The sequence below is a fragment of the Cydia fagiglandana genome, chromosome 3 (genome assembly GCF_963556715.1).
Source record: "Cydia fagiglandana chromosome 3, ilCydFagi1.1, whole genome shotgun sequence".
Taxonomy (NCBI): domain Eukaryota; kingdom Metazoa; phylum Arthropoda; class Insecta; order Lepidoptera; family Tortricidae; genus Cydia; species Cydia fagiglandana.
This window is the reverse complement of record NC_085934.1, coordinates 21,059,761-21,085,819: the sequence shown is the minus strand read 5'-3', so window position 1 is coordinate 21,085,819 and position 26,059 is coordinate 21,059,761. Positions and strand designations below refer to the sequence as shown.

The 26,059-nt window shown below is 37.0% G+C and overlaps 1 protein-coding gene across 1 annotated transcript in view; it reads left to right on the top strand.

Moving 5' to 3' along the window:
• Window positions 1–26,059, top strand: part of LOC134680364 (histone deacetylase 6) — a 57,327-nt gene that overhangs the window by 12,085 nt on the left and 19,183 nt on the right. Inside the window, exons 6-11 of the mRNA XM_063539491.1 lie at window positions 12,410–12,612; window positions 13,320–13,388; window positions 14,482–14,674; window positions 20,779–20,838; window positions 20,886–20,945; window positions 24,840–25,033. Coding sequence (XP_063395561.1) covers window positions 12,410–12,612; window positions 13,320–13,388; window positions 14,482–14,674; window positions 20,779–20,838; window positions 20,886–20,945; window positions 24,840–25,033 — 779 coding nt within the window. The remainder of the gene's footprint in view (window positions 1–12,409; window positions 12,613–13,319; window positions 13,389–14,481; window positions 14,675–20,778; window positions 20,839–20,885; window positions 20,946–24,839; window positions 25,034–26,059) is intronic.

Sequence of the window (26,059 nt, the reverse complement as noted above, 5' to 3'; positions counted from 1 at the left end):
CTTCAATAATCCAATAATTCTTTAATTCTTTAATTCAATAATCCAATAATTCTTTAATTCAATAATCCAATAATTCTTTAATTCAATAATCCAATAATTCTTTAATTCAATAATCCAATAATTCTTTAATTCTTTAATTCAATAATCCAATAATTCTTTAATTCAATAATTCAATAATTCTTTAATTCAATAATCCAATAATTCTTTTATTCAAAAATCCAATAATCTAATAATTCTTTAATTCTTTAATTCTTTAATTCAATAATCCAATAATTCTTTAATTCTTTAATTAAATAATCAAATAATTCTTTAATTCTTTAATTCAATAATCAAATAATTCTTTAATTCAATAATCCAATAATTCTTTAATTCTTTAATTCAATAATCCATTAATTCTTTAATTCTTTAATTCAATAATCCAATAATTCTTTAATTCAATAATCCAATAATTCTTTAATTCTTTAATTCAATAATCCAATAATTCTTTAATTCAATAATCCAATAATTCTTTAATTCAATAATCCAATAATTCTTTAATTCAATAATCCAATAATTCTTTAATTCAATAATCCAATAATTCTTTAATTCAATAATCCAATAATTCTTTAATTCAATAATCCAATAATTCTTTAATTCAATAATCCAATAATTCTTTAATTCAATAATCCAATAATTCTTTAATTCTTTAATTCAATAATCCAATAATTCTTTAATTCTTTAATTAAATAATCAAATAATTCTTTAATTCAATAATCCAATAATTCTTTAATTCTTTAATTCAATAATCCAATAATTCTTTAATTCTTTCATTCAATAATCCAATAATTCTTTAATTCTTTAATTCAATAATCCAATAATTCTTTAACTCTAATTCAATAATCCAATAATTCTTTAATACTTTAATTCAATAATCCAATAATTCTTTAATTCAATAATCCAATAATTCTTTAATTCAATAATCCAATAATTCTTTAATTAAATAATCCAATAATTCAATAATCCAATAATTCTTTAATTCAATAATCCAATAATTCTTTAATTCAATAATCCAATAATTCTTTAATTCAATAATCCAATAATTCTTTAATTCAATAATCCAATAATTCTTTAATTCAATAATTCAATAATTCAATAATTCAATAATCCAATAATTCTTTAATTCTTTAATTCAATAATCCAATAATTCTTTAATTCAATAATTCAATAATCCAATAATTCTTTAATTCAATAATTCAATAATTCAATAATCCAATAATCCAATAATTCTTTAATTCTTTAATTCTTTAATCCAATAATTCTTTAATTCTTTAATTCTTTAATTCTTTAATTCTTTAATTCTTTAATTCTTTAATTCTTTAATTCTTTAATTCTTTAATTCTTTAATTCTTTAATTCTTTAATTCTTTAATTCTTTAATTCTTTAATTCTTTAATTCTTTAATTCTTTAATTCTTTAGTTCTTTAGTTCTTTAATTCTTTAATTCTTTAATTCAATAATTCTTTAATTCAATAATTCAATAATTCAATAATTCAATAATTCAATAATTCAATAATTCAATAATTCAATAATTCAATAATTCAATAATTCAATAATTCAATAATTCAATAATTCAATAATTCAATAATTCAATAATTCAATAATTCAATAATTCAATAATTCAATAATTCAATAATTCAATAATTCAATAATTCAATAATTCAATAATTCAATAATTCAATAATTCAATAATTCAATAATTCAATAATTCAATAATTCAATAATTCAATAATTCAATAATTCAATAATTCAATAATTCAATAATTCAATAATTCAATAATTCAATAATTCAATAATTCAATAATTCAATAATTCAATAATTCAATAATTCAATAATTCAATAATTCAATAATTCAATAATTCAATAATTCAATAATTCAATAATTCAATAATTCAATAATTCAATAATTCAATAATTCAATGATTCAATAATTCAATGATTCAATAATCCAATAATTCTTTAATTCAATAATTCAATAATCCAATAATTCTTTAATTCAATAATTCAATAATTCAATAATCCAATAATTCTTTAATTCAATAATTCAATAAGCCAATAATTCTTTAATTCTTTAATTCTTGAATTCTTGAATTCTTTAATTCTTTAATTCTTTAATTCTTTAATTCTTTAATTCTTTAATTCTTTAATTCTTCAATTCTTTAATTCTTTAATTCTTTAATTCTTTAATTCTTTAATTCTTTAATTCTTTAATTCTTTAATTCTTTAATTCTTTAATTCTTTAATTCTTTAGTTCTTTCTTCTGGGTTTGGGATGCGGTGGTGAACGGACGTGCCCGGGTCAAACAAAGGAGTCTCATAAACGCGTTAAAATCCCATCGAACAATAGTCACCCATCGCCAGATGCTTGTGCAATCGCGGCACAAACATCTAAGTACCGACGCGCGCTAACCAAAGCTCTCGCGACGCGTTCTTACTTACCTAATTCCAAATTTCAACCTTTCGTGACAGGACAGTGTTTATAAGTTTATATATCAGTGAACCCGGTCATATAATTTTTCCGCCTACCAGTGCGTCAAACTAAGTGAGTGCGAGCCGTGTCCACGCCAACCGCCACGAGCGCATGATCTTGATCGCGCCTGCAACAGTGATTCAAGCGACCTCCATCCGTATCCGTAGTATCCGTACTACATCACAGTCAAATTTGGTGAGACCGTTCCTACTCTGTTATTCTTAAGCACTAATAGGTTCATAAAGGCTAGACGTGCTCAAGCCCTAAGCCTAAGTACCTACGCGACATATGTAGGCAACCTAAGTATCTGAATAGGTATACAGCACAAACTTAACGAACCTCATTACTTTTAATTACTATTATTCAAGCACTAATTAAGTTTCTAACTCACCCCACTAAACGTATCTTGCAATCACACGTAGGAAGACTAGAATTTTTAGAATAAAACAAATTAGCGACTAAGCAGCTGAATACAGCGTGACCTTGACCTCCGTAAGTTAATAACCCAATAAGTTACGGAGTCATATATTGAACGTAGATATCTAGCCCGCAATCACAAAAAGGTAAACAGTAGAACCTTAGATTAGGCCAAGTAACGACTATGTTCCTAGCTGAATACAACACGACCCCAACCTCATAAAACCACTTAGTTACTAAGACACTAATTTATAATCTGAACATATCTAGCGACTAGGTTTACTAGGCACACATAGGAAAACCCTAGAGTAAGCCAAATACAGCACACTGGTCCCCACCAGATTATACAATTAAGGTAGAATATATTTATCCGCCGGCTACAAGTCCTGTCTATCCTTGAAAACCTCCAGGATAGGTATATTCAGAATAAGGCCAAAAAGCGAGTATAAGTAGCTGAGTCTAGATTCACGCTTTACTATTCACGTTACCACCTATAATAAACTGAACCTATCTGAAAATAACACTTATGAAAACGCTAGAATATTTAGAATAAGGAAAATAGCGAATAAGTAGTCAATAATTCGTATACATATTTAACTTAATTATAAGGAAGACGATAGAATATTTGCAATGCTTGGGGCCAAAAAGCCAAAAAGTAGCTGAAAAATACATGCAGTGGGACCTTCATTTACCTTACTTAGCTAGGTAATACATACCTAATAGTTGGTAATTAATATACCTACTCACATTACACTAAGTTACATTTACTGTTTCACTAGTTTTCTAGAATACACGAAATAGGGACATTATTAGGGAGTAAGAAGTATGTAGGTAATTATAGGGTCCATGTGTTGCTTGGTGTCCGCATGGTCATTATGGTCATTGGCGAGGAGGATTGGTCATAGTTTTTTACTCACTCGCAACATTAGGCATAACTATATTAGTCTATTACTTAAGTGTACGCCTCGAAATAAATACCATGGGAAAGATACCGGTCACATAAAAGCAAGATGCCGTTCTGTTGGGGTAATCTCAACAATTCCGATAACACAAAAGTATTGTTCATTTATTTCATTGAGCAATAACAAATTTCTTCCTAAAAAGAAAACGGACAAAGTAACAAGTTACTTTAAAAAAAAACGTAACGTAATTGTTTTAATGGTTACACGCATCTGGCAAACACTCTGTCAAAAATACGGAAACCATAAACCATTGTCCATTACGCACGGCTCTATGGATGCAAGGGTTCTCTTCTTTGTCCGCCCCGCTGCGCTATTGTCTTTACCTACAGGACCTTTATCGACTTGGCTGAAACTTTTAAATAGGCAGTCATTAAACGAGCAAATACCTACGTTAGACAAATAAAATAATTATTACCTAACTAGCGGACCCAATGACCCCAGAACCACGACTCTGCCACTTTGAAGATTGTTTAAAAGACTAAATGGACAAACATTGCACAGGTTTGCTGAAGCTTCTCAGGATTTTACGAGGGTCGGTAGGGAGGTGCGGCCCGCGGAGAAGAGAACAGCTGGATAGACAGCCGATCAGAAAGCCGAACGAACAACTGACCAGATCTACAAAGGCATTTTTGCAAGCTAGCCAATTGAAAATAGGTACAGTAGGTATGCTGTAAAATGATCTTGTGTGGTGTGTGATAGTGAAACTACAGAATTACTGTGCGTGCTAAGTGACTTGAGTCTGGTTGGTGTTAAGGTGACAGTCCATTTCCAACGACAGCTGCACTACTGTTCATTTTACTATGGAAATTGACAATGACAGCGACGCGTTCAGTACCGGTAGTGCAGCTGCGGAAATGCTACAAATGGAATGTTACCATTAATAATGTTAAATATACGTACTTATAAGTGCAAGGACATACCCTTTAATACATATATTATCTACTTATTGTGTAGTTAAAGTCTTCCGCGAAATAGGCAGATATTTATAGGGCATAGCTAATTTAGTGAATTGATATTTAGTTTTGTGTTTTATTCTGAAATTTAATGAATGAGTGTTTGTTTATTTAAGTGAGCAGTGTGCAGTCTTCTGGGGCTCGAAGCGTGCCTCTATTTTGGTAGAATTAAATATTTTTAAGTAGATTGAGTTACAAGTGAAGGCCAAGTCACTGGATGCAAAGAAAAGCCGTCTCCACAGATAACAAACATCAAACCATTATACCAACAGATTCTTCAACAAAATTCTTCGTCCACCTTACTAAAGCTCACCATACGCTACGCTACGTCTGTAATAGTCTGTATACTTGGTCGTCAATCAAGAAACTAGTGACTTCTACCTTCGTTTTTCATTCTCGCAAGAAAACAGGGAATATACATAGACTCAATAACTACGGGTGAATGTTACGGCGCGGCGGTAGTCGACCTACATTGACAACGCACCTCGGGACTGTTTGTGTCATAGTCTTGAGAAAGACAGACAACAAATCAATTAATCAGAACCAGAAGAAAATCGAATCTACAGCAGTAGTAATACGGAATCCCCAGAACTTCGCAGGAAGAAACACTAAGGCGAGAGCGCAGCTAATGATTTGATTTACTATCCAAGATAACGTAATAACGACGGGGCTATCCAGGTTTCTACAAAGGAGGGGAAAAGGGGAGGGTCATAATGCAGTCACACATCCTCACACCTAATATTTATTACACACCAAGTATAGTATCTATCTACCCCATGCTGACTTTACGATGCCTTGTATTCGGGTCGGCTGAAAATCTCCCGTCTCTCCTACTATCCTGACTGCAAACCCTACACTCCTGTCCTATCTACTGGGTGCTCCGGTGTCTCGGGCAGGCTGCGGGCGCCTACGGAGGGGTGGCAGGGGTTGTTGCGTAATAAGCTGGTTTGCGCGCGTACTTTGTTTGATTTCGCGTTTGAGGCTTAGCCGGTGTGAGGTGACGCTGACACCTCCACTGACTCGATGCCGCTTAGGTTGAATCAGCAGAGTCATGCGAGCTTACAGGACTATTTGCCTCAACTTCGCCTACCCCCTGTAGTCTCCTCTTCCTAGTCCTTGCTGCAGGATCTGCTGGCTGGAGTTGCCCCTAGTATCAGTATCAGTATCAGTTCTTTAATTCTTTAATTCTTTAATTCAATAATTCTTTAATTCTTTAATTCAATAATTCTTTAATTCAATAATTCAATAATTCAATAATTCAATAATTCAATAATTCAATAATTCAATAATTCAATAATTCAATAATTCAATAATTCAATAATTCAATAATTCAATAATTCAATAATTCAATAATTCAATAATTCAATAATTCAATGATTCAATAATTCAATGATTCAATAATTCAATAATTCAATAATTCAATAATCCAATAATTCAACAATCCAATAATGCAATAATTCAATAATCCAATAATTCAACAATCCAATAATGCAATAATTCAATAATCCATTAATTAAATAATCCAATAATTCAATAATCCAATAATTCAATAATCCAATGATCCAATGATCCAATGATCCAATGATCCAATGATCCAATGAACCAATGATCCAATGAACCAATTATCCAATGATCCAATGAACCAATAATCCAATGAACCAATGATCCAATGAACCAATAATCCAATAATCCAATAACCCAATAACCCAATAACTCAATAATCCAATAACTCAATAATCCAATAACTCAATAATCCAATAACTCAATAATCCAATAACTCAATAATCCAATAACTCAATAGTCCAATAACTCAATAATCCAATAACTCAATAGTCCAATAACTCAATAATCCAATAACTCAATAATCAATAATTCAATAATTCCATAATTCAATAATCCAATAATCCAATAATGCAATGATCCAATGATCCAATGATCCAATGAACCAATGATCCAATGAACCAATGATCCAATAATCCAATAATCCAATAATCCAATAATCCAATAACCCAATAACCCAATAACCCAATAACTCAATAATCCAATAACTCAATAATCCAATAACTCAATAATCCAATAACTCAATAATCCAATAACTCAATAGTCCAATAACTCAATAATCCAATAACTCAACTAAATACTCCAATAACTCAACTAAATACTCTAATAACTCAACTAAATAATCCAATAGCTCAACTAAATAATCCTATACTCAACTCAATAATCAAATAACTCAACTAAATAATCCAATGACTCAACTGAATAATTCAATAACTCAACTGAATAAATCCAATAACTCAACTGAATAATCCAATAACTCAACTCAATAAAACTCCACTCAATAAAACTCAACTCAATAAAACTCAACTCAATAAAACTCAACTCAATAAAACTCAACTCAATAAAACTCAACTCAATAATCCAATAACTCAAATCAATAAAACTCAACTCAATAATCCAATAACTCAACTGAATAATCCAATAACTCGATAATCCAATAACTCTATAATCCATTAACTCTATAATCCATTAACTGCTTAATCCAGTAATCCAGTACCTGATTAATCCAGTAACTGATCAATCCAGTAACTGATCAATCCAGTAACTGATCAATCCAGTAACTCACTAATGCGTAACTCATTAGTCCGTAACTCATTAATCCGTAACTCGCTAATCCGTAACTCATTAATCCGTAACTCATTACTCCGTAACTCATTAATCCGTAACTCATTAATCCGTAACTCATTAATCCGTAACTCATTAATTAAAATAATCCAGAAATTTTATAATTCGATAATATTATACTTATCATCATATGTAGGTATTTTCATCATATCGTTATTTACTTGCCACTTAAGCGTCAGTTGCACCAACCACAATTGACGAATTGATCAACAGCAATCAGCAGCTTTGCAACGAACTTCTTAAAACCAAGGATACTGTACCAAAATATTCGCAGTTTAAGCAATAAACGACATCTATTAAAATCTACAACTGAAGACGACAAAGATATACAAGCCATCCGTTCCTGTCCTGTGCGGCTTCCACGTGAAAGCGATCCTGGCCGTTGTCCTTCCGTGTTGATCTTCGAAGCCATCTCTCATTGCCTCGGCCGTGTCTGCCGCTGCTGCGGCTTCGCCGGTTGCGACTCCGCCTGTTGTTCCCTGCGACTTCGGCTTCGACGTTCTTGTCCATCATCAGATTTCGATTTTCGGTCACGCTCAGGAGTTTTCGAGCGCCGCCTGGATGTTTTTTTTTTTTCTCATGGTCCATAGTCTGGAACTCGAAAACAACACCAGCAATGGAAGAGTTCTAAATCTTTGGGTTGTTAATAGTAGACAAATATAAATTGTTCTTATTAAGCTAAATTCAACTGTTTTATTTATTTATTTACTGCTTCCGGGGTCTAAATGCGGGACGTTTAAAACAGATCCCTATCCCGGTACGGATCCGGAACACAGGCTTTTCGAAACGAGAAAATTCTAGAACTGGTACAGAAAAGGAATCTAGAACAAATTTGGGATCCGGCACTGATCCGATACCAATCCGGCACAGATCCGGTACCAATCCGGCACAGATCCGGTACGAATCCAGCATGGATCCGGAACTCATCCGGCACAAATCAGGTATGCATCCGGCACGGTTCCAGTATCCGGCACGGACCCAAATCCAGAAACGGAAAACACTTAACCCCGCTATATAATACTGACGTATTGATAAGTGATATATTGAAAATATGGTAAAAGTTGTAACCAAATAAGCGGTACATACATAGACTAAAAGAATTCGATCTACATCTGTAAATAATCATAAACGTATCCGAACTATTCAAAATAAAACGGTGTTCCAAAGGTTTCACGCTACCCGCGATGTAACGAATGCTTTAATTATATTATGGATAGGCATTACAGCAAACACTAAAAAAACCTAACTGTTGGTCTTGAAGAGAAAACTTGCAGTATAATTGCTCTCGAGTGAACGAATAGGCCGAAATGGGTTTACCCAATTATTTTGTTCTTGATAAAATTAACGGTGTCTTTGTTTCTAAGCGCCCGTTAAACATAAACTTCCTAACATAGGAAATATGAAATGATAATTAATTTCAACTAAACAACAACCAATATAAGTGTTACTAATATATGTATAGGTATATAATCATAATAATTTTACACCACTGTTACTATTGTAACAAATTAATTGGGTAATTAAGATTTAACTCAATCAGTTCTAATATTAATATCAGAAATACCATAGTGACTTGTAGGTACTTACCACTTCTGATGTATAATAAAAATTCCTTCTTTCATAACAGCAATATATTTCTTGATCACAATATTCCGTTACAGTTCAATCTCCAATCCTCTCACTTCACAATCGTCCTCCCTTCACCTCTGCCCGTAACCGAATGCCCGTTAACCGCCATGCCAGTCGTCTTTTATTCTTTCTTCCAACTACCTTTTATTTACAAAGGTCAACTATCAATCACGTTACTTTTAAATTTATTAAATTATAGATTACCAATGATTATTCAACTCTTTATTTCATTAAATCTGTTTCTAATAATTAGTAATTTTAATGAATCTTACAGAATGAACTTTTTGCGTTTTCTGGTTACATTTTTAATGCTACGTAAATAAAGTTTTCGAGACATTGAAAATGCTAATCTAACGTGAATACTACAGGTTCGATTCCTGGTTTGAGCTGCTAGTAAATGCTTTGTATTTTTTTTTTGCTGAGACCAAGTAACAAAGAATAGTCAGTTATAGCCATTGTCGACGCATAAGAATGTTAAATCTTTGAATAATTTGGATGGCTGAAGATTGGAACTGAAATTCAGTTGGTTTATGTGACTTCAATGCAAAGTTATTTTAGAGAGTGAGAACTAAGAGTCATTTGAGTATTGATGACTTTAGTGACTTAAGTAGGTGCATCACTTTGTGTCTAGCTTGTCGGTCGATCGTAGGTCACATACCCGAATCAAATATATTCTCACGCATATTTAGTGAAAATGTGTTTGGTAAAGGAGGCTGCGCGGCGACCACAGGTGATGATACATAGTGTTAGGGATGATGATGATGATGATGATACCCGTGGTGGTGTTGATGCCTTGTGTGGCGTGGTTTGGGTTCCTGTGTGGAACCGTTGGAGTGATCGGTGTATCACTTTGGAAGTGGCCTGGGTGCTGCTGGATGTGATGGTGGTCAGTGGACCATATGTGTTGTGATGTGACAATGTGTGTCACGTGTGTTGTGGCCGGTGTGTCACAGGTATTAAGACTATGTATTGAGAGTTGAGATGTGATAGTTGAGACATGACATCTTTGTGACTTATGATGGACGTGGTCGGTGTACCACACTTGTTGCGACGTGACAAGGTGTGTCACATATGTTGTGGCCGTGGTGCCACAGGTACTGAGACGGTGAGACATGACAGCTTTGTGACGGACGTGGTCAGTGGACCATGTGGCTACGGTACGTGTGCCGTGTGACAATGACTATGAGAGACAGTGACATTAAGTACAAGCCTTGGTGCCTGTAGACTTGCAGTGGTAGTGCCCAGATGTGGTGTGGGCCATAGTGCTATTTGAGAAGTCACATAAATGATTTAACAACGAGGTGTTGTCTTGATCAACGTAATTTAAATGATATTGATGATGTTCTTATAAGAAAATATAGATACTCAAACTGTTCTTTGTTGCTTGTTGCTTGTATTTGTGCAAGAGTTCATTCGATTCGAGCATTTTATTGATTATTTATGTTTGTACTCTTAACGATATTCATGGCAGAATAACCTTCGTTAGTTAGGTCGAATCTTCGCCGATCGTTCGTCGAAAGTTAGAATCCGTAGTGATATTAATTGCCGAATGTATGATACGAGTACATAGTGATCTATAGTGATATTAATAGACAAATGGATCTTAGTGATCTGCAGTAATTTTAATAGCAGAATAGATCTTAGTGATCTGTAGTGATATTAGTGGCAGAATAGCCGAACGGTAAAGTTGAATTAAAATTTGCTGAATTGTCATAATGACTATTAAATGTCTTATTGCACATTGCACACGAGGACGTGTGACAGTCAGGATCGCCGTGTCGACGCTCAGGTGATGTTATTGGTAAATTGAAAATAATGGGCGCTTACATGACATACTTACGATTTATCAAAAACACTTGTAAGCGACGTGGGTAATAAAGATGTCTGTTCAAGAGGCTATGGGAGCGTATTAGAGGCGTCAGGGGTTTTTGCAACGTCTGAATGTGTTCTCGGAAATTGCTCTGTTTGATAATTAATTAGCTTATGGTTTTTGTGGACTAAAGTGAGTGGGATCGCCAGGCTGCAAGCTGGCGTCACTCTGGGATTGAATCTCAATCTGGTCGGACAGTAGCAATAGAGACTGCATTACGCCTCGCGTACTTGTTCTCGCGTTAATTATCTACGCCCTACGGATGTACTACCTAGTGCATCTAGCCATTCCTGAATACCTAAACCTACATTAAGCCCCGACATACATATATGCTAGTTTTAAGGTATTTATATGGGCCACTTAGTTTCCTGAAATAAATGTTTTTAACAACATGTTAGCACAGTACACTAAGAACCGTAGTGAATCTAAGGCCGCTCGGAAAGTTATTTGCCTACTCTTGCGTTGGCGCTTAGGGTTGTCACTTTTATTGTACCTTCATACTGATACGCGACCCGGCCGCCGCGCCCCGCGCCCCACGGCGGGTTGGTCAACGTCACCTTCTCGTAACTCATGAGGCCCTGGTACTTGCTCCGCGCTAAATTCAATTTTTAAAGAGTTTTTTTCTCAATTTTAGCCACCGTAGCCTATGGAGACTAACAAGTAACGCTAAGCGGTATTCGTAGGGAATGGATGTTCCTATATTAAGGGTGTCACATGTGTGCTGAGGCCTACCGTCAGAGCAGACAAATGCGAGCGGGTGGGCAGCGTACTCGAATGCACGCAATCACAGTCGCGTATTTTATGCTAATGTGTGCGTGGCAGCGCGTGCGTACACGGCGTCCGGCGCGCACGCACACATTTAAGCCGGCAGCGGCACATTTCTATGAAGATTCACTATTGTTCTTGTACTGTGATGTTAGTGAGTATAGTGACCTCAACTCTGGTGCCGATACCTATACTTATAGTTCGTTTTATAGCATTAGAAAAAAGGTAAACAATGACGTCTTTTTACTGAAAATATTTTTATAAAGGTTTTTTAGGGTTCCGTACCCAAAGGGTAAAACGGGACCCTATTACCAAGACTGCGCTGTCCGTCCGTCCGTCCGTCTGTCACCAGGCTGTATCTCACGAACCGTGATAGCTAGACAGTTGAAATTTTCACAGATGATGTATTTCTGTTGCCGCTATAACAACAAATACTAAAAAGTACGAAACCCTCGGTGGGCGAGTCCGACTGGCACTTGTCCGGTTTTTTATTAAAAATACGTGTCAAGAGTGCTTACCTTCTTTCTAATCCTAATAAAACGGACTATAATTGGTACAATTGCAGAGTTTAAAAAACCGTGTAAATGTATCAAAAGCCAATTTATGCGTCCTTTTCTTTCCAGAGCACCCACGAGCTCGCTCTTCTATCCGCCGGCTCAACCATCGACATGGTGGACCGTATAGTGTCCGGGGAGATCCAAAATGGCGCCGCGTTCGTCCGGCCGCCCGGACACCACGCCATGCGCGCCGAGCCTTGTGGCTACTGCTTCTATAATAACGTAGCGTTGGCTGCTAAACATGCAATCGACAAACGAGGCCTAAATAGGTAAGTTAGTTTTAAAGTGTGACTTCTAGCTTGTCATGTAACTTAGGACACACTGAAAATTCCTGGACTGGTGGCCACTTAGATACAATATGTCGTCTCATATATCGGAATCCAGAAATTTTCAGTATGGCCCACGTATTTTTCGACCATTGACATATGGTAGACCGGACAGTGCATAGAAGGTAGGATCCTATAGAAGTGCCATACGCGTGCCTCCGTGACGGCTCGGCCACGACATCGAGCGACTTGCGACGGCGGGAGCGGTAACCATAGGTTGGAGCGAAAGGTCCGATCGCTGTGTCACGCTCCAACCTATGGTTATCGCTCCAGCCGTCGTAAGTCGCTCGATGTCGTGGCCGAGCCGTGAGGGACAAAACATACGCAATGCGATACTATGATTGGTCGAATTAATTTTTTGCCACCATACCTACATACAAAATTTACGGTGGGGAATAAAAAAATGTGAGACTATGACAAGGACAAACAATAATAGCGCCTTCGCTGCTACTCCTACTGAAAGATACATAAGACTATCCTGTTCGGTCATTTCCCCCCACTCCTCAAGCCTGATCCAGTTATATACTAGATTCATGAGACATTGCCATATATTTTTGCAGCTGGATATATTTTTGCTGCTACTCTTTTTTAGCGCGACTTAAGAAAAATCTTCCACAGGCTCAATGTTAAATATACACATTTTGTTTTAGGGTATTAATAGTCGATTGGGATGTGCATCACGGACAAGCCACGCTGCAGATGTTCTACGACGATCCAAGGTTAATAAAACTTTTTTTTTTCGATGTGGCGCGCGCACAGCTCTTGTGAGCAAGGACCCCGCTAAGGATACGCATATGCATATCTGTCGCCAGTTTTCCCTTAGTCGCCTTATACGACACCCACGGGACGAGATGGGGTGGTGCTATTCTGTGAATACCATTCTAATAGGGTATTTGACTGTACATATTTAACAAACATTATTTCACACAATAGTTGAAATAAAGCACCAGAAGATTAATGGAGAAACGTGGACAGCAGTTATTTTTAGACACAATTTCTATTTTAAAACCCGTATCAAAACTATGAAGAGTAGGTAATTTGATCGTGACGTCACATGCTGGTGTTTCATATAAATTCCATAGTAGCTATCCTTTTGACAGTTCGAATAAAATAACTGATTTGATTAGTAGTCAAATATTCTTTGAGTTGGAACTGAAACGATCGGTTTTGACTCTGGTCTGATCTATGAACTTTACCCAGCTTATGTATACTCTGTCGAGCTATTTCCGTCAGTAGAAAAGAGCGGCAAATTTAAATAATGTAGGCGCGAGGGGTTACCGTCCCGTAGAAAATTTGATTTTTCCGCCTTTTTTACTGACATTACATTACTGACAAACTTGTTTGACTGCTTATACTTCATTAACAGACATTGGATTCTATGGGGCAGAATTTATTGACAGCCAAGGAGTTTCTATATCGATAAACTCAATTAGGTATCGATGTTTCTCTCATGTACTAGTGATCGCTCCAAGTTTTGTTTGTAAAAATAAATTTTATTCAAAGTATTAACATGAAACAAAATAATAACTAACTTTCCGTTTTCTTTATTTTGAAGGGATTTTTGAAACTTCACTTATCGTATTATTTTTTAATCTAGCGGTCATATAAGATTGTGTACACTTTATCATCGACCCCGAAATAATACTACAAATAAAATACATTTACAAACTTCTATTCGTTTAACGAAGCTGGAGGCGGTATTAGGAAAAACTATCGATAATTGAGTTTATCGATATAAGAACTCCTTAGCTGTCAATAAATTCTGCCCCATAGAATCCTATATCTGTTCATCAATTTAATGTGATTTCTCAGGGTGGTATACTTCTCGGTGCACCGCTACGAGCACGGCGCCTTCTGGCCGAACCTGCGGCAGTCAGACTTCCACTACACGGGCTGCGGCCGGGGCTGCGGGCACTCCTTCAACGTGCCCCTCAACCACACCGGCATGGGCGATGCCGACTACATCGCTATATGGACGCAGCTGCTCTTACCCATGGCCCTTGAGGTACTATACTATATAGCGTCCATAGGCTGCGGTGTCCGACTTCCACTACACGGGCTGCGGCCGGGGCTGCGGGCACTCCTTCAACGTGCCCCTCAACCACACCGGCATGGGCGATGCCGACTATATCGCTATATGGACGCAGCTGCTCTTACCCATGGCCCTTGAGGTACTATACTATATAGCGTCCATAGGCTGCGGTGTCCGACTTCCACTACACGGGCTGCGGCCGGGGGTCCGGGCACTCCTTCAACGTGCCCCTCAACCACACCGGCATGGGCGGTGCCGACCATAGAGTATATTGAATATTAGGGTATAGAGTTATCAGTCAAGGTTTTCGAATGCAGCGCCATCTATTGATAGTTCACTGCAACTTTTCAAATGTGTATATATCCATACCTATTAATACAGCTATACAAGTAGTGGCGGGCTTTTTAAATAGCTAAGGTTTGACGTTTGCGTTCTGAGTCCGTGCAAACGGAACCAGATCACATCAAGTGTGAACCTTCATTGTAGTCCTCGCCAGAAAACCGCTAACGAAGATCACACAATGATGTGACCTCGTTCAGTTTGCCCAGACCAGTAATTGAAAAACAATAAATGTGATTACAGTTTTATTTTTACATTACAAAATCAATGCTAATTGACAGTATTCATTCATAATCATCGCTTTTAAGACAAGCTATCTATTAAAAGTATAGAAATAAGTAAAAACTTCTATCAAATTAGACTACACTCTTATGGAAAAACTTATTTAGCTCACTGTTCATCGATTGGAGCATTTCCTTCGTTTTAAATAATAGTTCCTCGTTATTTCTCGCATTCTGTCTTCTGTAACGTCGGGTTGTTGCTTCTTGCACCATGGCTTCTCACACAGCCAAAAAAGTTTTCAAGAGGACTCCACCAACAGAGTAAATCCAAGTACGAAACCGATCAGCCTCATTAATTGGGCAGGGAAATTTCTGAAGAATCACATTATCTAATCCTGAAAAAAAAAAGAAATGTATATGTATTATTACAGTAACACTAGTACAGACTTAAGTAGGTAGGTACACTATCAGAATGATCTTTAGATGTTCAATGAATGTCTATATTAACTTAAATAAGTTAAAAAAATATCACATAGGGTAATTGCGTCAGTTTTCCGTCCAGTGTCAGTTTCCCTCCACTTGACGGATTGGTAAATAACACATTTGATTTATAATTTGCTACTTGCGAAATATAATTTTTATGTGGATAGATAAATTGTTTAGATATTAAGGATACAATAAGTCCAAAATTGTGCAGCAATGAAGGTTTATACTCAAATTTCGTCAAGTGGACGGAAACTGACACCGGACGAAAACTAGCACAATGACCCTATGAAACTGCACTTAAGTCAAGGTAAGAAATGATAAAAACCTAGTGTTGATATTGTGTTTTTTAACAATGCTAAAGAAAAGCCTTTGAAGGACCCGGTCCTTAATAGGAAAATACTTCTACTCTATATAACTTATAACACTTATTTGGAAAAATACCCAGACTGCGTATATACATGATAGTGTTATATGTATTAAAGAAATATAATCTAAGTATTATTACAAGTCAATAAAATACCACGCAGTGCTAATAAATCATGACAATTTTGTCAAAGTTATATTCGAAAACGCCAAGTTATATTGCACATGAAGTAGGCCTTACTGGGGTCATAGTTCCATATTTATATTTCAGGGTTAAATATTATTGCCCCACACTTGAAAATGAAAAATATTCATATGAATACTTACGCATTTTACCGCAATTAGGTACACAACACATCACACTGTTTCGAACCATTGTCGCAAATAACCAATCCAAGCAGCAAATCAGAGTCCGTTGAACACACCAGGTATATTCACATAAAAACAGATTTATCAGAGTCCGGGGCAAGCGCAGTCGTATAAAATCACAAGAGAATCGTTTCAGAGCACTTTCAAGCATCTAGAATAACAAGAAAGTAAAATATTGAAATAAAAACGTCATGGCGGGTCTGTCAATAACGTTCCGTTCCTTCCATATTTATCTAAATTGTATCTTAAAATTTGTGCAAATTATGATTTTAAAATGGACTAATTTAAAGAAAAAACATTCAATGAATATTTTATTATTATATATATGAATCAAAAATATTTTAACAGGCAAGCAATAAGTAAAACTAAATTATTATGTTATTTATTTTCTTTTGTTAATTGCGCATAACGAAAAAGATGGATGCGGCATCACAGATTATACAAGATTTGAAAGACTTATAAAATTGGTTTTCACGCCCTCTGTCGTTAAGTTTCCCAAGCATATCCAAGTACATCGGATTCACTACTTCTTTGAACTGAAAACACTGTGGTGCCGACTACATCGCTATATGGACGCAGCTGCTCTTACCCATGGCTCTTGAGGTATTATACTATATAGCGTCCATAGGCTGCGGTGTCCGACTTCCACTACACGGGCTGCGGCCGGGGGTCCGGGCACTCCCTCAACGTGCCCCTCAACCACACCGGCATGGGCGGTGCCGACTACATCACTATATGGACGCAGCTGCTCTTACCCATGGCCCTTGAGGTACCATACTATATAGCGTCCATAGGCTGCGGTGTCTGCTTATATTAAAATGTTTACATTCATCTTCGTCTCGAGCTCATTCCTTACTTTGTGCTAATGTTAAGAAATGTAATATTAACTTTGAGTTTAGTCTAGTAGATTCAGCAATTATTGTTAAAACATTCAAGTCACTCAATTTAAAGAAAACGGAAGGCTTATGGGGAACATCCGTTAGAGTCATTAGTCATGTCTTAGACGTAATAGCGCCTTACTTAGCCGTAATTTATAATATTTCAATTTCACAAGGCGTCTTTCCAGATCTTATGAAATATAGCAAAGTCATACCTCTTTTTAAATCGGGTGATTCGAGTGATATGGCTAATTTCTGTCCAATATCAATACTTCCTGTACTAAGTAAAGTTTTTGAAAAGTTAATGTTAAATGATCTACTGGGTCACTTCAACAGACATACTTTACTTACAAGCAATCAGTTTGGTTTCACAAAGGGCCGTTCCACGACCGATGCTGCTTCGGTACTTATTAAACATATTTATGATATTTGGGAAAATTCTTGTGATGCAATTGGCATATTTTGTGATCTTTCTAAAGCATTTGATTGTGTGGATCATGGAACGCTCATTTTGAAATTAGAACACTATGGTCTGTCAGTAAATGCCCTAAACTTTATGTCTTCTTATCTTAGCAACAGAACACAAACAGTTGTTGTAAACAAAACCCGGTCTAGCGGTACTGTAGTCCAATTAGGAGTGCCACAAGGTTCTATTTTGGGTCCATTCCTGTTTTTGGTTTATATAAATGATTTGCCATGTGTAGTAGAAAATCTTTGTGAAATTGTTCTTTTTGCTGATGACACATCATTAGTTTTTAAGGTTGATCGGAAATCTACCGATTACAGTGTAATTAACAGCACACTCGTTAATGTACTTAACTGGTTTACTATGAACAATTTGCTTCTTAATGCTAAGAAAACTAATATAAGAACACTAGCAAACAAATTAAGTTCGGCCGCTTACGCTGTGAGGAGAATTAGACAATTGACTAATGTTGAAACAGCTCGCCTTGTTTATTATAGTTATTTTCATAGTGTAATGTCATATGGTATTCTGGTTTGGGGCAAAGCAGCTGACATACAGACTATATTTGTCTTACAAAAGAGAGCCATTCGTTCTATATATAATTTAAGGGTGCGTGAATCATTAAGAGAACTTTTTAAAGAAATTAATATTTTAACTGTCGCTTCCCAATACATATATGATAGTATTATTTATGTTGTTAAGAATCTAGACTCCTTCACTAAGAATTCTGATGTCCATAACTATAATACTAGAAATAAAAACAAGCTTGCTATCAGAAAGTTTCGTGTTCGTAAAGTACAGAAGTCATTCGTTGGGCAATGCATTCATTTTTATAACAAGTTACCTGAGGATGCTTTAAGATTACCCTTTCCAGCTCTTAAGAATTACTTAAAAAAGTCATTGATGTTGAAGGCTTATTACAGAGTCGAGGACTACTTGACAGACAAACATGCATCTATTGGTTAAGTTTTTGAATGAGCACTGTTTTTACTCAATTACTGAATTTTTTAATATTAAGCAATGACTTGTATAAATTCAATTATTTGACATATTTAACAATTACATCCTTTTAAAATAAATTATTTCTCTTGACATTTGATGTATTCCGTTAAACATTTTCTTGCTAGCTTTTAAATTGACCACAAATAACTTAACCATAGATGACCATAGGCATAGCCGTATTTTCTTTTTAGTTTTGGTTTGATATGTTCTAGTTCTAGTTTCAATTTTAAGTTATTTGTATATCTGTAAATATGTTTTTGTAAATATTTGTAAATATGTCTTATATTTTCTGATTTGCATGCCTTCTGGCTAAATGCGCTGATACCTACATTCTATTGTATATGATAACATCTAATATGTACGTGCATTTTTAGCAAATAAAATTTTGAATTTTGATGCATGGTCCAAGCCAGAAACTGTAATAACGACAAGTAGCAATTAAAAGCATTGTATTATGTGTAGAGTTAAGGTGACTCAGCTCAGGTAAAAAGCACATCAAATTGTATGAAAGCATCTCATAACAATCAGTCAGATTCATATAATATGTATTCTCATTTCTTTTATTGATCTTATTTCTTTTCCTTTTGTAAGAATTTGATATGTTTTCTGAAAGAGCTACGTATTTGTATAAAGTTATGTACTCACTGAGTATAATTGCATGAATTCTATAGTAATTTAAATTGTATTTTTCTTAATTACTCGTAATGCATGTTAATTATAAGATGTAATAATGTTTTGAAAAGATGTATCCCGCCGAGTTTGTTGCCGGTCCCATATTGGGATACCCTCCTCCAATTGAGGGGGGATTTAAATCTTCTCGGGGCAGAGGTGTACGGTTGGAGCCGGTAAAGGTTTATTTGACGTTCATAAGCGCATTGTAATATGCCTACTTGAATAAACAATTTTTTATCTTTATCTTTTATCTAATGTAGGCTGGTTAGTTATGATCGGAAAAAAACGGTCATGTTCGAGTCGGACTCGCGTTTTAAGGGTTCCATACATTATACGCAATTTTTAATAAGGTATTTTTCTATGTTAAAAGTAAGTGAAATTTCTTTAAAAAGCCTTTATTAGGAGTCTGACCAAAAACTAAGTAATTAAGCCCGACTCACGCTTGACTGCACATTTCTAATAGGTTTTCCTGTAATCTATAGGTAAATAATTATACTGTGTATTTATTTTTCAATATTTTGGAACAGATGGCAGTCACTCTCGTAAAAACTAGTGCCTACGTCAAATGATGGGATTAGTTGTCATGCGGACCCCAGGATCCCATGAGCCGTGGCAAAATGCCGGGATAACGCGAGGAAGAAAAAGAATAGGCGTAATTCATAATGGCTGAGGTCGCCGTCATCAAAACCGATGAGGAGGGCTATATGTAGATTAGAGATGCCCCGAATAGTGAATTTGGCCGAATACCGAATATTCGGCTCCTCTCTCGCCCGAATACCGAATATTCGGCATGACATGCGAACATTTTGAGTCACAATAATTATGAAAACTGTTCGCCATCAAAGCACAACGTTTGCTAATATATATTTTTATGTTGAAAAGAATTATGAATGTAATTAGAGTCAATCAAAGATCATGGGTCTGCCATGATAAAAATCTAATATTTTGTAATCAAAAAATGTTCAAAAAATTGCCTTCGTGTTTAACTACTTTCCAAGAATAGGCCGAGTACCGAATAGTTGCCGAATATTCGTGGCATCTCTACTATAGATCAATCAATATGAACCATTTATTAATTTCAATTTGTGCTTTCTGACAACTTTTACTGATCTATCGAGACGTGATTTTCATAAAATAAAATAATTGACATCTGAACTTTGCACCATCGTTTTCACCGTTAACTAACAGTTCTTAGGCCGTATTGTAAAGGCACAAGGTCCAACAATGATCATTTAATAGTGTTGTGTGTACAAAATTAACATTCTTATTTTTTTCCCATAGTACCAACCCGAGCTGATCATTATATCCGCCGGCTACGACGCTGCGGTCGGCTGCCCCGAGGTATCTCTTTCACTCCTACACATATAACCTATCTCTGTCTCTTTCAGTTCTCGCCACAACTGATAGTCGTGTCGGCGGGGTACGACGCCGCGTTGGGCGATGAAAAGGTTGGATTTGGGCAATTGGAATCAGACTTTATAGCTGTCGCGTTTAGGTTCATTTTCAGTCGTCATCGGGCATTCACTTGTGTCATTCATTCGTTACGATAATGAGAGAAGTTTTAAGTACACTGGCGTTCAAAAGTGGATGGAGATGTTTCAACAGTAATATAGGCTTTACGGTCGACATCTATCCATGCACTTTTGGACGCCACTGTACCTTCATTATTTCGAATAATCTTTAATTCATTGCGATCATATGAGACGTCCCACTGTTAACCCTTTATAAGACATAACGGTGTCGGGAATTATGCAAAATTGAATCCTATCACTATGAAATAAAGTTCAAAACCAGGTGGGAAATATATTCCCTCTGCCTTATAAAGGCTTAAAGGTACCTTATAGTGATCGGCGCTTACGTCGCGTAGTTATTATTGGAGCGTTTAAATAATAGCGCAAGCGCCAGCCGCCATATGGTATGTTTAGGTACCCGTAGAACGTCAGATTTGATAAATAAATAAATATTATAGGACATTCTTACACAGATTGACTAAGTCCCACAGTAAGCTCAAGAAGGCTTGTGTTGTGGGTACTCAGAGAACGATATATATAATATACAAATACAGTGGCGGATTTGCAGTCTTTGCCGCCCTAGGCCCCAAGCATTGTAGCCGCCCCTTTATCAGCTTCAACACCCATCATATAGACTACATTTAGATCAGGCAACGAAAAGATATATTATAAGAGGGAAATGCTTGGGAACTTTAAGTAACTTTTTTGGACTCGTTAGGTGGTGAACATATCAAATATAAAAAAGGGGTTTGGTTTGAAGGTCACATTTTTCGGTTTTTCGCTTATTATATCTCAGAAACTATATGTCCTTGTGACATGATCATAGGAACATAGGATTTACAAAAAAAAAATAAGCAATACGTATTCACTTTAAGTGACAGTTTTACCAATAACATTGACTTTTATGTACCTACAACAAAAACATTCAAAAATTCTAAAAAAGAAACATAATAAAAACATTTTTTTTGCCTATTTTCTTGAATAACTGCTAATGCTAAACTATTTATTAAATTAAATTATTTAAAAAAAAATATTTGAGATTCTTACAATGAGCTCTTTGATTTGATATGTAACACCACATATGTAGTTTGAAAAACTTTATTTTCAAAGGAGGGTGGGCTAATTGGCCTAATGACCAATAAGGACAAGCGATATGTCACTGGATAGCTTATTCTAAGTTCTAAAACTTTTACTATGGCAGGTAGTCCCAAATCTGTGTGAAAAAAGTTATCACCGCAGAAAGTAGTATGAGTTTAAACGTAGCTGTATAGATTTTTTCGATACTAAGTTCCTGTGTCGCAGATATCATTAAGGTTTTGTTATTGTGGATGATTTGGAGTCACGATATTTTAGTTATTTATTCGTTTTCTTATGTTTTTTTTGTGTCATAACTTTTTTTTAAACAGAGATTTGACAAGTCTCGCCATACAAAAAAATGGAGTATATAAAAAAACCTTTCCAATGGTATGTCGCTTATTGTTATTGGTTCATAGGCCAGTGTCCATACAAATCTGCCCATCCTCCTTTTCTCATTTACCCCCCAAAAATGGCCTCCATATTTAAAATTCATTTATTTACATTATCAAAACTGCACAACGGGACTTAATCGCGTATTTAAGTTTTAAGATTTACCTCCGACTAGCAATGCACGCATGAGAACTTTCCAAAGTTGCGAAACTTTCCACATGAGAAATTCTCGGTAACTTCTGAGAATGTTCTCGAGAACGAGAATTTATTTATTTATCGTAGTTTATACCATGAATATTCACGATAGTTTAGGTGTAGTCCTTACCCCCAGAAAATTCCGACTTTTGGTCGTCCGCTTCCGGTCAGAAAAATGTATGACGGCCCGGCCAAACGGTCAGACTTAGGTGGGGGGTGCTCGACCAAATGTCATAGAGGGACCCTGGCAGGTTTTGACGCCGCCATTTTTTTTTCAATATGGCCGACTTTTTTTTTTTAATTTTTGAATTTTGTCCTAGCGCGCTGAAATTTTGGTGACGAAATCTCGGGGTCCCCTAGATACCTATGAAAAATTTTTTTTTGGAAAAATGCTATAATTGTGGGAAAACTGGCCACTTTTATTTTGTATGGCAACTTTTAAACGGTGCGTGATAGGTTGGGGGTGCTCGACCAAATGTCATAGAAGGCCCCGGGACAAAACAAACTGCATTAAAAAAAATCAAAATGGCTGACTTTTTTTTTTATTTTTTCGAGTTGGTCGGAGCGCGCTGAGATTTGGCATGGCGGGAGATAGAGGCCTCTAGATTCTAATGAAACTAAAAAAAAATTTTGGAAAAATTTGTCGAAAGTCGAAATGTTCTCTGATATAAAGTGAGAATTTAAGCAACTTATTGGTAAATTGATCACATCAACAAAATAGCTAATTCTAATAGACAATAATACATGCATAATAACATTTAGTTTTAAGTTATGCCTATTTAAACTTTATTTCAAGTATATTCTCTTGTTTAAACAATAATTTCCATGTTGCAGGAATGTTCTGAGAACATTCTCGAGAACGTTTCCGCTTTTTGGGAATGTTCTGCAATTTGTACATTGCTACCTCCGACTTTTCGAGGACGGCGTTGTCCCCGTGGTCTCGGAGAAGACTGGCTCAAGTTGACATCAACATCTTCTAGCCGCGCGAGTTTTTCGAACTACCCGCACTTGATCTTGTTTATCAGTTTGAACGTTTTGCGCACTAGAAGAAGTTTGAAGTTTTGATAATGTTTAATAATCGTGAAAGTTTAAATCAGTGTCATTTATTTACGTTACACGTCCATCTTTGGGTCACAAACTTACATATGTGTGCCAAATTTCATCTTAATTGGTCCAGCAGTTTCGGAGAAAATACGCTGTGACAGACGGACAGCCAGACGCACGAGTATAAGGGTTCCGAATTTTCCTTTTAAGGTACAGAACCCTATAAACGGGGAACAAGGCGCGAAGGCGTCAACAATATGCGAAATCGACGCCACAGTCGCGTTCGCGGCTTCGCGCCGCGATTCGCGCACAAGTGTGGAGGGCCCTCCAGATATCGTAAAAATTGTACCTTGCAGCAAATTTAACCAACTTTCACTCTGTATAATGATCATGTCGTTAGAAGGCATAGTTTTTGAGATATAAGCGAAAAACTGAAAAATGTGACCTTCAAACCTCTCTCTTCCCCCGGCTCAAAGGCTACGGCCGGGGACTTTTGATATGTTCACCTCCTTGATAGTCCAAATAAAGTTAGGTACAAAGTCAAAAATTGTGTTTCAAGCATTCCCCTCTATAGGTACCTTTTTTTGAGAATTCGATGCCTGGCCTAATTTTGAGTTATATTTTTTTATCATCAGCGAATTTTTTGTCACAATTTGCCGCCCCTAATATCTCGCCGCCCTAGGCCCGGGCCTACTGTGCCTTATGGGAAATCCGCCACTGTACAAATACTTGAATACATAGAAAACACCCATGACTCAGGAACAAATATCTGTATCATCATACAAATAAATGCCCTTACTGGGATTCGAACCCAGGACCATCGGCTTCGCAGGCAGGGTCACTACCCACTAGGCCAGACCGGTCGTCTAAATGATGTTACTTAGATACTTACAAATGATAAAAAAAATCTTAAAACGCAAAGGTGTGAAAAAATTCGTATTTTATATTTTTTAACCATCTCCATCTGCCTGTCTATCCGTCTGTTTATCACAGCTGCAGCTTAGAACTTAGAACATGTGTGTGTGTGTGGTGTGCGGTGTTTATATAAAACTTTATGTATATTTACGTTTTTATAATTCGAAATATACACTTTACTTTTTGTATCTTATGGCATTCTTTTTACAGGGTGAAATGGAAGTGACCCCAGCATGCTACGCGCACCTCCTCAACATGTTGATGTCTGTCTGTCCGTCTGTCTGTGTGGTGCTAGAGGGGGGATACTGTCTGCCCTCGCTAGCGGAGGGCGCGGCGCTTACCCTGCGGACATTGTTGGGACATTCCCCGCCAGCGCTGGAGAAGACTGGGGAACCGAGCGATGAGTAAGTTGAAACTGTGCAGGCAATGAAATAGTCTAGTCTCAACATGCTGTCTGTCTGTCTGTCTGTGTGGTGCTAGAGGGGGGGGGGGTACTGTCTGCCCTCGCTGGCGGAGAGGGCGCGGCGCTAACCCTCCGGACATTGTTGGGGCATTCCCCGCCAGCGCTGGAGAACACTGGGGAACCGAGTGATGAGTAAGTTGAAGCTGTTCAGGTAGTAGAGATAGTCTAGTCTCAACATGTCTGTCTCTGTGGTGCTAGTGAGGATGTACTGTCTGCCCTCGCTGGCGGAGGGCGCGGCGCTCACCCTCCGGACATTGTTGGGGCCTTCCCCACCAGCGCTGAAGAACACTGGGGAACCGAGTGATGAGTAAGTTGAAGCTGTTCAGGCAGTAGAGATAGTCTAGTCTCAACATGTTGTCTGTCCGTCTGTCTGTGTGGCGCTAGAGGGGGGGTACTGTCTGCCCTCGCTGGCGGAGGGCGCGGCGCTCACCCTGCGGACATTGTTGGGACATTCCCCGCCAGCGCTAGAGAACACTGGAGAACCGAGTGATGAGTAAGTTGAAGCTGTTCCGACAGTAGAGATAGTCTAGTCTCAACATGCTGTCTGTCCGTCTGTCTGTGTGGTGCTAGAGGGGGGGGGGGTACTGTCTGCCCTCGCTGGCGGAGGGCGCGGCGCTCACCCTGCGGACATTGTTGGGACATTCCCCGCCAGCGCTAGAGAACACTGGAGAACCGAGTGATGAGTAAGTTGAAGCTGTTCCGACAGTAGAGATAGTCTAGTCTCAACATGCTGTCTGTCCGTCTGTCTGTGTGGCGCTAGAGGGGGGGGGGGGGGTACTGTCTGCCCTCGCTGGCGGAGGGCGCGGCGCTCACCCTCCGGACATTGTTGGGACATTCCCCGCCAGCGCTGGAGAACACTGGGGAACCGAGTGATGAGTAAGTTGAAACTGTTCGGGCAGTAGAGATAGTCTAGTCCCAACATGTCTGTCCGTCTGTCTGTGTGGCGCTAGAGGGAGGGTACTGTCTG